At 31.7% G+C, this 15,262-nt stretch overlaps 1 protein-coding gene across 1 annotated transcript; it reads right to left on the bottom strand.

Annotated features, from left to right (window-relative positions):
* Positions 1-9,485: 9,485 nt before the first annotated feature.
* LOC148764144 (secreted RxLR effector protein 161-like) lies at positions 9,486-9,938 on the bottom strand. Its single transcript, XM_088803544.1, has one exon. It carries the CDS (start codon positions 9,936-9,938, stop codon positions 9,486-9,488), a length of 453 nt encoding a protein of 150 aa, XP_088659670.1.
* Positions 9,939-15,262: the final 5,324 nt, after the last annotated feature.

Here is a 15,262-nt window from a genome sequence, read left to right as displayed (position 1 = left end):
GCATCTATCTCAGCACCATTTAGTTCTGCCTCATTGAGACAAGAGATCACTTTTAGCATGTAATCTCTAACTGGCTCCCCAGGTTTCTGCTTAAGGTTCTTAAAAGCATTGATTGCTTTCACCTTAGCAGATCTAGTTTTCATACCAAACATCTCATGTAGGTGCAACATTATGTCAGCAACATTGCCCATGCCTTCGTGCTGCTTTTGCAATATATTGTTCGTAGAGGCTAGTATATAGCATTTAGCTAGCTCGTTTGCATCATGCTACTTCTTATGATATTCAATATCTTATGGAGTTAATTGTGGAGTCAGTGCTTCAGGCTCATGGTCAGAAAGAACCCATGTGAACTTGTCATAATTAAGGATAATATTAAGGTTTCTTTTCCATTCAGAGTAGTTATCACTATTCAGAGTGCATTTGTTCAGAAAAATTGAAAGTGGATTCATATTTGTGATACAAATATGTTTCTGAAAGTACATTTCAAATTATGTAAGCATACTAGTTATTCATAGACTTTGAACATTTCATGATACATGTATGCATGGTGACAATATATAAAACCTTATAAATTATATTATTAGTTCAATGGTCATCTACCTTTCTGTAATAAATTAACCGACTATGGGCCGTGAGAATTTACTACTAGGTAAATTGAGACCCTCCCACTTAACTATGTTCTGCAGTATCTTCATACTTAACATGGTTAAGGAGTACCTTCATTTGGTCCACGAAGTTTACTAATAGAGCTAGTGTAGGCAGGTTAATAGTAAATTCATGTTGAGTGTAACAACCATTATTTCATTCTTTTAAGCTCTTTACTTAGTGAGCCTCTATGGGAGGTCTCACTTCATAATCCACCTAAAAGGATTTATCCTTTTGGAGACCCAGTTGGTCATGATCTAGATTCATGTCCGTCTATAGGAAGTGACATGTTTCACATGCCAATGGGCCAATAATGGAGACCGTGGATTCTAGGATTACTAGCATCCTTTCCCACTCAATATTTTTATACTTAGGGTTTTGATTGACTTTTTACCAAATTTTCTAGATGCATATTTAGAATATTATAAGTCAAATTATGGGCTTGGTTATGTTTCCAATTAAACGCTTTTAGTATATAACTAAGTCCATACTACCAGCTCGTCTAGATGTGATTTATTTTCTTATATTCATTATGTATCTCATAGTATAAAATTCCTTTTAAACAAAAACACATAATGTATGCATGGCATTCCTTAAGAGATGTTCGCACCTTAATTCTAGATGACATGTTTTCAAGCATACAAATAATATCTAATATCATTTATATAGACACATATAAATATATATATATATATATATATAATAAGGCACATTAATGTCCATCCTAGGAAAAATAAAATAAAATTACAACTTGTAATTCTCTTCAATCTTGCTTGCTTCCTCTACTTGTTAGGATCACATCGATTTGGCACTCTTTTGAATTTTATGACTATTTAAAAATCCTCAATTATAATTTTAATTTTAACCCAATTTGAAAAAAAAATAATTCTATTTTGTCCAATTAATTAATCTCATTAATTAATACCAAAATAATATATATATATTTTTAATCCAAGGCTAAAATAAATAAATTTTCCAAAAATAAAAAGAATTTTGGAAAATTTTTAAGAATCTATATAATAATATTTTAAAAATTAAATTTTTAATAATTTTATAAAAAAAATTAGAAAGAGCCCACCCTAATAGGCTATTGCCCAATAGCCCAAAGGTGGGCTGTTGCCTTACGACAGCACTTGTGCTGCCCAACAGTATGTGCTACTGTTCGGCAACATCACACAACAGTGTGCTATGTGCTATCGAACAGCACACAGCAGGGGCTGTGCGCTACTCGACAGCACACCCAACCCCTCTTTTCCTCTTTTATAATAAAAATAAATATTTTAATAGAATATATATATATTTTTATAATAACAAAATTTTAATGTAAGAAAAACTCTTTTTCTTTCTAAAAAAATTAAATACAAGAAAAACTTCTTTTTTCAAAAAAAAAAAAAATTAAAGAGACCAAATATTACCTAATTACTTTTTTCCTTTTGGCTTTGAACTTCTTTCTCCATGGATGCTCCAAATACATCAAGTAATATTAAAATTATATTGGTTTTCCTAGTTACATAAATCTAAGGAAAAATAAAAAAAATCAAGAAGGAAACATGGCAATGATAGGCCACCCTTCTTGTTGCATAACCAAAAGAAAAATGTTACATGTAAAATTTTCTAGGACAATTAATGTGGTAAAAACCCTGAATCATACATCATAACATACAACCATACATTGATCACATCAAGATAGTTAAACATATGTAAAGGTGCCAACCATGCAAAATAAATATAGAAAACAAACTTACAATAATCCCTGCTCTGATACTAATTGTTGGAGTAGGATCTTAGTAAATTAATGTGATTGTGTAGAGCATGGATTTCAAAAATTTATTTTATAAAGGAAGCAAGCAATCCAATTACACAAGCAGAAACACACATTATTATTATTATTACAATTAGCATAATCACATCCAATGAAATAAAATAAGAATATATTCAGTAAGAAAAACCATACCTTTATTTTGAGATTCTTATTTTCGGACACCACCACACCAATGAATGATTTCTCGACCAAACAAGTTTACCATTTATTCTTCAAGAATAGTTTCAACTTGAACCTTGAGTGGACAAGGTGTGGAATGCAAGACTACAAGATGGCAACCAATTTTGTTCTCTTTTCTTTGGAAAAGCTTGGAGGAGGAGAAGAGAAGAAAAGTGACGGCTAAGACTTTTTTCAAGAAAAAGTACGTTCTCTCATTTTCTTCCAATCTCATCTCTTTTTATTGAAACTCTTGCTTCAAAGGTTTAATCAAAATAAAACACCTTTGAATCAATCTTGACCATCCATTCAGAGTTATGGAAGCATAAAAAATGCTTCATAATTATCAAAATTAAAATTAAAGAATAAATAATTTAATTATTTAATTATTTAATTATCATTTAGAGTTTTTGATAAAATAAAACTCCTTATTGAATAATAACTCTTAGTTTATTATTATCCATCTTTATTTAAAAAGAAATAATAATAAATAAAAGAGTAATAATCAAACATGGAGTCGCCTTTTATCAACATGGATGTCTAGATTCATTTTGCAAGAATCCTCCTAAAATTATTTTAATTTAAGACAACTCTTGTCTGTAATTAAGACAAAAAATATTTTTCTTGTATTAAATTAAGACAAACATATTTTCTTGTCTAAATTAAAATTAAACATGTTTTATTGTCAATTAAGACAAACATATTAAAGCAGCCTTTTTTGTACACAATTTAATTAATCAAATTAAAACATGCATTTCAACTTAAAAAAGTTGAATTCTACGAAGCTAAGTGGGGAATCTATTTGGACATAAATATTCCAAGCTCTAATAAACTTAGAATTATTCTTAATCTCATTAAAAATAATTCAAGCTTATTAACCATGAAATCACTCCACCATAGATTTATAGTTGCACTCTTGGATTAACTATAATTACAAGAAACAATTCAATATTTGATATTAATTATTAGTTGTCCAATTGCAAACCTTATATTATGAACCCTCATAACCATTCGTTGACAAAAGGTGAAACTACCGTTTTACCCTTTATGTCAATTTTGTCCCCTAGTCTCAAATTTCATCCAATTAGTGATTCAATACTCTAGATCTAATCTTTTGAGTATCCAGATGTGATGAGTAGCTAATTCATCAATCTACTGGGCTTAGATTAATCACCAATTTTCTTGAAATCACTAGAAGTAATGTTAATGCTGTAACCTCCAGTATCTAGATATATGTTCCCAGATGTTCATCTCGATTATAATCCTAAAATACGGAGTCTAGATCAATGCTTTATGATGATCATGCTCATGGTAAACCAAAGATTATAAGGAGATTAAACATGAGTCCACTATCCATCAGGATTTTGGTTCTACTATAAGCAAATGCATAAGTGTGAGATCAAGATTTAGGTAACGGTGAAACTTAAATTTGATTCTCACATGATTCCAGTTCATGTTATAGTGTTATTACTCGAAGTCAACCATTCAATGATTTGAGACTCATCATTCCCTTGAAATGAATTACATTCGTTTCGTTGGAAGTAATCTGGTGAAATGCCCCATACTTTGATATGGTGATAAATAAAGTTGATCGGATGCAAATTGAGGTCAATTAAAATGTTTAAAAGTGATAAAAGATGAAAGAAATAGTTTATGATAAAATATTTCGCACGTGAGGAAATAATAATAAAATAATAAAATTTTATTAGAAGAGAATTTGTGAGATAAAAGGATGATTCAGAGGTCAATTGAGGTATAATAAGGAACTTTGGCAACCAAGGAGATAAGATAAAATTTTTAGAATAAAATAATTTTTTATTAATAAAATAATATTTTATTAATAAAATAATATTAAAATATTAATATTTAATCGGATGTCGAAATCAAAATCAGTCATGAAGAAGGATCATATGGTTGATCCAAGTGGGGGAGAAGAAATACAAATAAATTTTTTGAAGATGAACAACGAAAGTGAAATACGCGTGTTTTGCTAAGTCGAGCCAACGCGGATAAGTAAATATTTATATATTGTGGTAATACCGCGTTGAGGTGCAATTTTTATATTTTGATGGTACACGCACAAAGAAAAGAAGATAAATGAAAATTGAAATTTTTAGACGCATCAAAGAGATTGAATTTAAAACATAAAGATTGAAGGATTATATAGTGAAATTAATGGAAGAAATAAAATAAATAAATAGCGAAATAATAATTTAAGTATAAAAAAATAATATATATATATATATATATATTAGAAGACCAACATGGGCAGCCGCCCATGTGGTCAATAAAAAGAGTCAAAGACTCTTTACTTTGTTAGATGGAGGGGGCCGGCCGTGTGGAGCAAAATGGTGAAGGAAGAAAAAGAATGGTGAGGGGCCAGTCATGTTGGAATAATTTGGAAGATTCATGAAAGAATAAAATATATATATATATAATTGAATAAGCTAAGTAAAGAAGACAAAGAAGAGGAGAGAAGTCGGTTGTGAGGGAGAGTAAAAGAGAAACAAAAGAACAAAGGAAAGAACGAAGAAAGAAGTAGCCGAGAGAAAGAAAAACAAAAAAAAAGAGAAAGCTGAGCGTGAGAGAGGAAATGAAAGGAAGGAGAGAGCTGAGTTGAGGGGCCGGTTTTACCACCATTTAGAGAGGAAAAAAAGCTATTTTTTTACTGATTTTGGGGGCTAGAAAGTGCAGCTTTGCTGCTAGTTTTAGAGGCTGAAAAATGCAGATTTTTACAGCTAAATTTGAAGGTTGTAAGGTGTGGTTTTGGTGGTTAATTGTTGTTGTTTTGGTTGCTAAGTTTTGGAGGGAAAAGTGCAGCTTAGCTGCTGATTTTTTTGAGGAGAAATAGAGCAGCTTAGCTGCTGATTTTAAAGCTAATATGAGCAGCTTTAGCTACTGAAAATTGAAGGTTGTAAAGCAAGAAAGTGTGGCCGGTGGTGAGAGGGAGAGAGAGGAAGAAATTTAAGACGGTTTGTGCATGTGAGAAAGAAAAAGAAAGACAAGCAAGGGCTACTGGACGGTGGAAGAAAGAAAGAAAGAAAAGAAAAGAAAGTAACAAGAAAAAAAAATGGGCATGACCGAACAAGAAAGAAAAATGGGTATGGCCCAACAAGAAAGAAAATGGGCATGGCCCAATTAGAAAGAGATGGGAAGAGTTCATGAAAAAGGGTCCAAAAACAACAAAGGAAGAAAAGTCTAAAAGAAAAGGAAGGTGGAGACTTGGGCCAACCTAGCCTAATTGGGTAAAATTTCTTCATTCTACTCCATGGCTTATTGTGAAATTGGACTATATGGAGGCTAGCTCATTTTATTTAATTATACATTGGTTATTTGCTTATATGAATTAAATTTTAATTACTTTAATACAACATTTAAATATTTTATTAAGAGGTGTCATAGGACAAAAGTAAAGAATAAAATGTGAAATTTATGAATAGTGCTCCAATGAAGTTAAGAAACTTTGAATGATTTGTTGTGAAGAATTATTGATGTTGGAGGAATTTAGATGCATAATTTGGTTAAGACTGTTAAGTTGAATGGTAAAATATTGGAAGAAATGAGGAGAAATAATGTAGATTTATGATAGAATGAGAGTGAGAAGTGGAATTGATGCACCAAGTATATTGGATTTAAATTGTTGCTAGGAAAGTTTGTGGTAGGAGCGTGCCGAACGACATAGGTGACTGACAACTAAGAATAATTATACGAGTATGAATCAATAGCGACGTAAAAATCCCGCTATTGTGAAGTGAGTAACCTTATCATCATTTTAATTATCTAAAGTATGATTTTATTTGGTTTTGGTGAAATTTTATGACAACGAGCTTTAATGGTAAATCTTTATGTTTATAAACAAAATTAGTTTAAACGAAATGTTTTTATAAATTGTCTTGAAATTAAATGATGGTTTTGAAAATAAAGTAATTGGAGACCACTTGATGTATTGTAAATTTAAGGTTTTAATTGATTGGCTTCTAGCAATATTGGCATGAATGGTTTAGTTGCTAAATGTGTTGGAAATGCATGAATTATTGATTTGCCTTGAGAGGCTATAGAATAAAATAATTGCCATGTCATGCTATTGTTGAATTTTTTTGTATGGTGGGTTTAGCTTGCTGCAGTGGTTGGGTTCTATGGATCAGCCTATTAGAGGGGCACGGAATTTGGATATATATATGTACCTCAGTCGGAGAGGCGTGTAGGGTATCTCTTGAAGTATGGATAGAGTTCACGTCACGCCAAACCACCTCGTGATGATGAACTTCGCTAACACCAAAGAACCGCTGTGTTTTCAAAACGAAATAAAAATATGTTTTACGTGTATACGAAAATTTTAACAGCCTTGGCAGGCTCGAGTGTACGCCTTTGATCAAGGTGTCATCGAGCATTATTTGATGGCATGAGCAAAACGTTAATGAAAGTCATAAGCCGTAATGAGAAATTGAATGAAATATAACCGTTTGCATGGGTTGGGATGAATTTCCAAATTGTGAAATACGTAATGTGATGGGATATTTTGATTGTCTCCTTTGACTCAACTTTAGCTGATTTAAATGATGTTTGTTTACTCACTAGAATTTTATAATCTCACCACCTCCTTTCCACCCATTTCAGGTTCGGAATAAACTGTAGATAGTTGGTATCGTCGGGGACTACAGTTGGACTTGCACCATCCAAAAACTGTAGGTTCATTTCTTATGATACTTTTGGTCATTCGTGGGCCCATGTCTCACTGTAAATTAAATTTTATACTTTGGTTATTTGTATTACAATATATATGAATTTATTTTGCTTTTATGCTGTAAAAAAATTATTTATATAGTGTTCTAAAAAAAATATTATTTTATGAGAAAATTGAATATTTTATTCAATATTTTTATTTTATTCTAATTGTCATAATTTCATTTTAAACGAATGTTTTAGACATCCAAATTTATTTTTGATTATGAAATATGTGTTTTGCACCCGTATACTACATTATTAGCTAGTTTCAAAATTTTTAGGGAAGAATTACTAAAATACCCCTGTGAGACGAAAATTATTTTTTTATTATTTTAAGTTGTAAACAGTTTAAAATTTGTTCGAACGTGATATTTGGCAATGGTTACTCACAGGGGAAATGAGAAACTGATATTAAAGCCTTGCGGGGTTCCGGTTGATATTTCGGATAATGAGTGTCGATCAAGACATCGCGGCGGTTGTCACAAGCTCGAGGGGAGTTGAGGGTCGTGACATGTAGACACTACAGTCTTAACACACTAAAGTGACCAGCTTTATTATATGGTTGTGAACAATTTTTAGATTCAATTAAAACACATGTCCCTATGTATGACTCTGCATACAAATGTATTTTAATATCTTAATAAAATCTTGGTACCTTAATAACTAGATAATGAATGCTTACTAAAACAAATTCTTCGTCTTATTATCAAAATGTACTTTCATTACAAATGAATTTAAGCATGAGAATATATTTGCTTTCCAGGGCACCATATTCTTAAAATTCCTAACAAAGTTGCCATTTTTTACACAACTTAATTAATCAAATAAAACATGTATTCAAACTTAAACAAGTTGAATTCTATGAAGCTAAGTGGGGAATCTATTTGGACATAAATATTCCAAGCTCCAATAAACTTAGAATTATTCTTAATCTCATCAAGAAAATTCAAGCTTATTAACCATGAAATCACTCTACCATAGATTCATGGTTACACTCTTAGATTAACTATAATTACAAGAAATGATTCAATACTTGATATTAATTATTAGTTGTCCAATTGCAAACCTTATATTGTGAACCCTCATAACCATCCAATGACAAAAGGTGAAATTATCGTTTTACCCTTTATGTTAATTTTTTCCCTTAGTCTTAAATTTCATCCAATTAGTGATTCAATACTCTAGATCTAATCTTTTGAGTATCAAGATGTGATTAGTAGCTAATTCGTTAATACACTGGGCGAAGATTAATCACCAATCTTCTTGAAATCAGTAGAAGTGATGTTAATGCTATGAATTCTACAATTTGGATATATGTTCCTAAATGTTCATCTCGATTATAATCCCAACATGCGGAGTCTAGATCAATGCTTTATGATGATCATGCCCATGGTGTATCAAAGATTGTAAGGAGATAAAACACGAGTCCATTATCTGTCAGGATTTTGGTTTTATTATAACCAAATGCATAAGTGTGAGATCAAGATTTAAGTAACAGTTAAACTTAAATTTGATTTTCACATGATTCCTGTTCATGTTACAGTGTCATTACTTGATGTCAAACATTTCGATGATTTGAGACTCATCATTCCCTTGAAGTGAATCACATTCATTTCTTTGGAAGTAATTTGGACACTACAACCTTAAGACAATAAAGTGACCACCTTTATTATATGGTTGTGAACAATTTTTAGATTCAATTAAAACACATGTCTCCTATGTATGACTCTTCATACTAATGTATTTTAATATCTTAATAGAATCAGGGTACCTTAATAACTAGATAATAAATGTTTACATAAAAAAATTCTTTATCTTATTAACAAAATGTACTTTCATTATAAATAAATTATATGAAATTAAACATTAGAATATACATGCTTTCCAAGACACCATATTCTCAAATTTCTAACAATCTCTCACTTGCCCTAAAGCTAGTATGACATATCCCTTATTTCATGACCTTTTAAGTGACCATCGAAACTCTTTTGTGTTAGAGTCTTTGTGAATGGATCAACAAGGTTTTGCTTTGTTGGAATTTTCTTCACAAGTACTTCTCCACGTTGTATGATCTCTCGAATGAGATGATACTTCCTTCCAATATGTTTTGTTGTTTTAAGATTCTATAGTTTTTTTTTTAGTTAGCTACTAGTCCACTATTATCATAATAGAGTGTAATAGGCTTGTCCGCATCTAGAATTACTTTAAGGACCATAAGAAACTTACAAAGCCATACAGCTTCCTTTGCTAATTCACAAGCCGCAACATACTCTGGCTCCATAGTAGAGTCTGCAATACAAGATTGCTTTATGCTCCTCCAAACTGTGGCTTTTCCTCCAATGATGAAAATAGATCCTGATGTCGATTTCTTAAAATTAACATCAGACTGAAAATCTGAATCAATGTACCTTGTGACTACAAGGTCACTTCTAGAATATACAAGCATGTAATTCTTTGTTCTATGAAGATATTTAAAAATGCACTTAACTGTAGTCCAGTTTTCCATGCTTGGGTACATGAGACTTTCAACAATAGATGCATATGGAATTTGTCCCATGTTTTCAACTTCTTTTGGAGTTTTAGGTGACATTTCTTTAGAAAGTTTGATTCCATGTCTAGATGGCACAAAACCCTTCTGGGAATCTTGCATAGCAAACTTGGCAAAACTCTTGTTTATGAAGGATGCTTGAGATAATGCTATCTACTTATTCTTACGATCCCTTATAAGTTTGATCCTTAAAACATAAATAACTTCTTCTAAATCCTTCATATTGAATTATTGGTTTAGCCAACCTTTAACTGTTGATAACATCCCTACATCACTACCAATGAGTAAAATGCCATTAACATAAAGGATTAAGAAAACAAAGTTTTTATCTTGTATCTTTTTATAGACATGGGGTTCGTCAACATTTTGTTGGAAACTGTATGATTTGATAACAGTATCAAATCTTATGTTCCAAGACCTAGAGGCTTGCTTAAGTTTGTAAATGGACTTATGCAACTTACAGAACTTATGCCTGTGGCCTTTTTTTATGAAACCTTTTAGCTGAGCCATATCAATGCGCTATTCAAGATCTCCATTTAAAAACGTAGTATTGACATCCATTTGCTATATCTCATAATCAAGATGTGTAGTTATGGATAAGAGGATCCTAATGGACTTAAGCATAGTAATCGATGAAAAGGTTTCCTCATAATCAATTTTTTCTTTTTGGGTAAAACCCTTAGCCACTAGTCTAGCCTTGAAGGTCTCCACCTTCCCATCACTTCCTCTTTTTCTCATCTAAATCTATTTGCACCTGATGGGTTTTATCCTTTTAGGTAGATCTATTAGAGTTTAGTCTTTGTTGGAATCCACGGGGTCCAACTCAAATTTCATTGCCCTATGCCACTCTTCAACATCTACATCGTTCATTGTTTCTTTATATGTAATAGGGTCAGATTCATGTTCATTTGAGAGTGCAATCATGTTTTCTCCTAAACCCATGTATCTCTTTGGTTATCTCACAACCTTCCCACTACTTTGAGGCACCACCATTTGATGTTCAGGTTGTGTTTTTGTTTCAACCCTTGAATCAGACTGTGTTATGACATCTTCATAATTAACTCTTAAATTTGAAGGATCGGACAATTTTTCTAAGACAATTTTACTTTTAGGTTTGTGATTTCTCACAAACTTTTCCTCTAAGAAAATGGCATTTGCACTAGAAAAAACTTTCTTATCTTGAGGACTATAGAAGCAATAACCTCTTGTTCCCTTTGGATAGCTTACAAACAAGCACACCTCAGTCTTTAGTTCCATCTTTGTGGACTCAGGCTTTAAAACATGTGCAGGACACCCTCAAATTCACAAATGACGGTACAAATGATTTACGCCCTATCTATAGCTCCCTTGGTGTCTTAGGCCTAATCTTAGATGTAGCAAAATTGAGCAAGTACTCAGCAGTTTGTACACAATATCCCCAAAACAATATTGGAAGTCTAATATAGGACATCATTGATCTAACCATTTCTAAAAGAGTTATATTTCCTCTTTTAGCTACACCATTATGTTGAGGTTTTCTTGGAGCTGACAAATTGGAAATTATCCCATTGTTAGTGAGATATTACTGAAATTCATCTAATAAATACTCAGCACCTCGATCTGATCGAAGTTGTTTCAATGGCTTGCTTAGTTGCTTTTCAACTTTGGCTTTGAATTCTTGAAACTTTTCAAAGGATTCACTTTTTTTGTGCATTAAATACACAAAGCCATGTCTTTAGTAGTCATAAATAAAAGTTATGAATATTCATAAGCTCTTCTATCTTGTACGTTCATTGGTCCACACACATCTATGTGCACCAAGTCTAGAACGTTTGGCATTTTGTTACCTTTTGCCTTGAACGGCCCTTTAGTCATTTTTGCTTCAATACAAGACTCACACACTGACAAAGGACCCTCAACCATGTTTGGTAGAGTATTATCCTTTACGCCTATTGAGTCTATTTTGATTGATATGACCTAAATACAGATGCCACAGATAATTTTGATTATGCTAGATTCTTTGACTCTTTCAGTTTTCAATCGTATTGCTTCTGCATAATTTACGGAATAAATCATAGGTTAGAGGAAATAAAGACTATATCTTACTATTCTAGAGCAAATAAAATCCTTATTCGAATAAATAATGAGTGTCTCGCTAAAATAAATTGAATATCTAGACTTCATTAAACAAAAGACAGAAATAAAACTTCTATAAGTCTGGGAATGTAATAAACATTTTCCAAAAGTAAGGTACGACCATAAGGAAATTGAAGAATAATGGCTCGTACTACTAATGTTGAAATGAATGTCCATTTTCCATCCCTATGCAAAACTACCTTTTACTCAATTTTCTTCTTTGTTGAAACTCCTATAAAAAATTATGAACATGGTTAATGGCTCCAGAATCTACTATCCAAGTATCCGTAGAATCAACCACTAAACAGGCTTTTAACATATTTAGAAAATCTATACCTTGTTTACTCTTCCAGATTTCTTCAAGATAAACCTTGTAGTTTTGCTTCTAATGTCCTTTCACACCACAATGGAAACATTTTCCTTTGGTGATGTCTTTTGAAGTAGTCTTTATCTTCATGGGCTTTTTCTTTGCTCCCATAAAGCCCTTATACTCTTTTTATTTTCAACTATCTTTTTTTTACCATTGGGTTTAGGCTTAGAAGTGGAAACTGCATGTGCTTCAGGTTTTTTTTTCAAATCAAGAACCTCTTCCACATTTTGGAGATCATTCATTAGTCCACTTAGGTTGTAATCTCTAGTGTATAGTTCATAATCCAATTTGAATTATGAAAATGACGAATTCAAGCTATGAACAATCATTGACATTTGTCTTTCCTCAATTATCTTAGCAACATGTAGTTTTGTCTCACTGAGACAAAAGATTGCTTTCAGCATGTAATCTTTAACTGGTTGCCTAGGTTTCTGCTTGAGGTCCTTAAGCATTGATTGCTTTCACCTTAGCAGACCCTGTTTTTGTATCCAACATCTCATGTAGGTGCAACATTATGTCAGTAGCATTACCTATGCCTTCGTGCTACTTTTGCAATATACTGTTCATAGAGGCTAGTATATAGCATTTAGCCAGCTCATTTGCATCATGCCACTTCTTATGATATTTAATATTTTGTGGAGTTGATTAGGAAGTTAACACTTTAAGCTCATGGTCAGAAAGAACCCACATGATCTTGTCATAATTAAGGGTAATATTAAGGTTTCTTTTCCATTTAGTGTAGTTATCACCGTTTAGAGTGCATTTGTTCAACAAAATTGAAAGTCAATTCTTATTTGTGATGCAAATATGTTTCTCAAAGTACATTTAAAATTTTGTAAGCATACTAGTTAGTCATGGACTTTGAACATTTAATGATGCATGTATGCATGATGACAATATATAAAACCCTATAAATTGTATTATTAGTTCAATGGTCATTTACCTTTCTGTAATAAATTAACTGACTGTGGGCCGTGAGAATTTACTACTAAGCAAACTGGGACCCTCCCACTTAACTATGTTACCCAGTATCTTCATACTTAACATGGTTATGGAGCACCTTCATTTGGTCCACGAAGTTTACTAACAGAGCTACTGTATGCAAGTTAATAGTAAATTCATTTTGAGTGTAACAACCATTGTTTCATTCTTTTAATCTCCTTAATGAGCCTCTTTAGGAGGTCTTATTTCATAATCCATTTAAAAGAACTTATCCTTTTGGAGACCTAATCCATCATGATCTAGATTCATGTCCGCCTGTAAGGAGTGAGATGTTTCACATACCAATAGGCCAACAATGGAGACCATGGACTTTAGGATTATTAACATCCTCTCCCACTCAATGTTGTTATACTCAGGGTTTTGATTGACTTTTTATTAGATTTTCTAGATGCATAGTTAGAATATCATACGTCATATTATGGGCTTTGTTATGTTTCCAACTAAATGCATTTAGTGTATAACAAAGTTCATATTACCATCTTGTTTAGATGTGATTTATTTTCCTATATTCATTATGTATCTCATAACATAAAACTCTTTTTAAACTAAAATACATAATGTATGCATGGCATTCCTTAAGAAAAGTTAGCACCTTAATTCTAGATGACATGTTTTGAAGCATACAAATAATATTATATATTATTCATATAGATACATATAAATATATATAATAATAAACCACATTAATGTCCATCCTAGAAAAATAAAAAAAATTACACCTTGTAATTCTTTTCTATAACACCCTGTGACCTAAAATGGTGATTAATACGACTTTAAGGACAAGATTAAGACCAACTGAGGTTAATTAAGGAGTTTAAGAATGGTGAAAGAGGAAAAGAATATTTTGGAATGAAATATTTAATGCGTAAGAAAATAATAATATTTTATTAAGGTTGTCATTATGGAGTAAAAAGGAGCGATGGAGCTAAACTGGGATAACTTAAAATGTTTTGGAACCTCGAAAGCCAAATGGAAAATTTTAGAATTAAATAATATTTCATTTGTAAAATATTATTAAAATAATATTGAGATATTTCTATTGTGAGTGATGGACAAATTCGCATAATTTAAGCATTGAACTTAAGTGGGGGAGTATATAATATAATTTTGATGAATAAAATATTATTTTATTGATTCAAGAATATCATTTTAATGAGTGAAGTTTTAGTGATATAAGTATTAATAATAGTATATGTGAGTTTGGAAGGAATGGAGACATGGAGAATTAATTGAGATAATGAGGATATGTGGGATAATGAAATGTGCATGTGGATTCACTATTACATGTAAATTATTGCATGCCAAAAAGAGAAAGTTAGTGGGGAACATGTAGGACCCCCATCATGTGAATTAAAAAGAAGAATAAAAATAAATCCTATTGCATGTAATAAGATCGGTGTATTAAGTGGCCAAATGAGGAAAGAAAATTGTGGGATGCATGTGACTTGAGTAGTTTAATGAATGACCAAATAAAATATAAGGGAAAGGTTGTGCATAAAATATGATTGGATGAATAAGGTGGTGCATGAACTAAAGAATGAAGAAAGAAAAGATGAGGTAGTGAAGGTGTCACAGCCCAAATTCCAGGCTATGACCAACGCATGGGCCTAATGGGCATAGCCCACTAAGCTCAAGCAAGCCTATTTATGCAATCTCGATCATTAATCCCAACCATCATTTCTAAAACAACATATTTTAGTTATCAATGATGAATGTTTCAGTAATAATTTATAGCGATCGAATATTCATATTTGTATTATCTCAAAGTATTGTCATTCATTGCCGTCTCATAAGGCATCATCATCAATCCAACATATACATACTTCATTTATAACATGACTCCTAATAGTTTACATTCCATATACATGTACACAGATAA

Source organism: Theobroma cacao, chromosome 2, assembly GCF_053813885.1.
Source record: "Theobroma cacao isolate CCN51 chromosome 2, ASM5381388v1, whole genome shotgun sequence".
In the NCBI taxonomy this organism is placed as follows: Eukaryota; Viridiplantae; Streptophyta; class Magnoliopsida; order Malvales; family Malvaceae; genus Theobroma; species Theobroma cacao.
The sequence above is the reverse complement of the archived record's forward strand: the minus strand, read 5'-3'. Positions and strand labels throughout refer to the sequence as shown.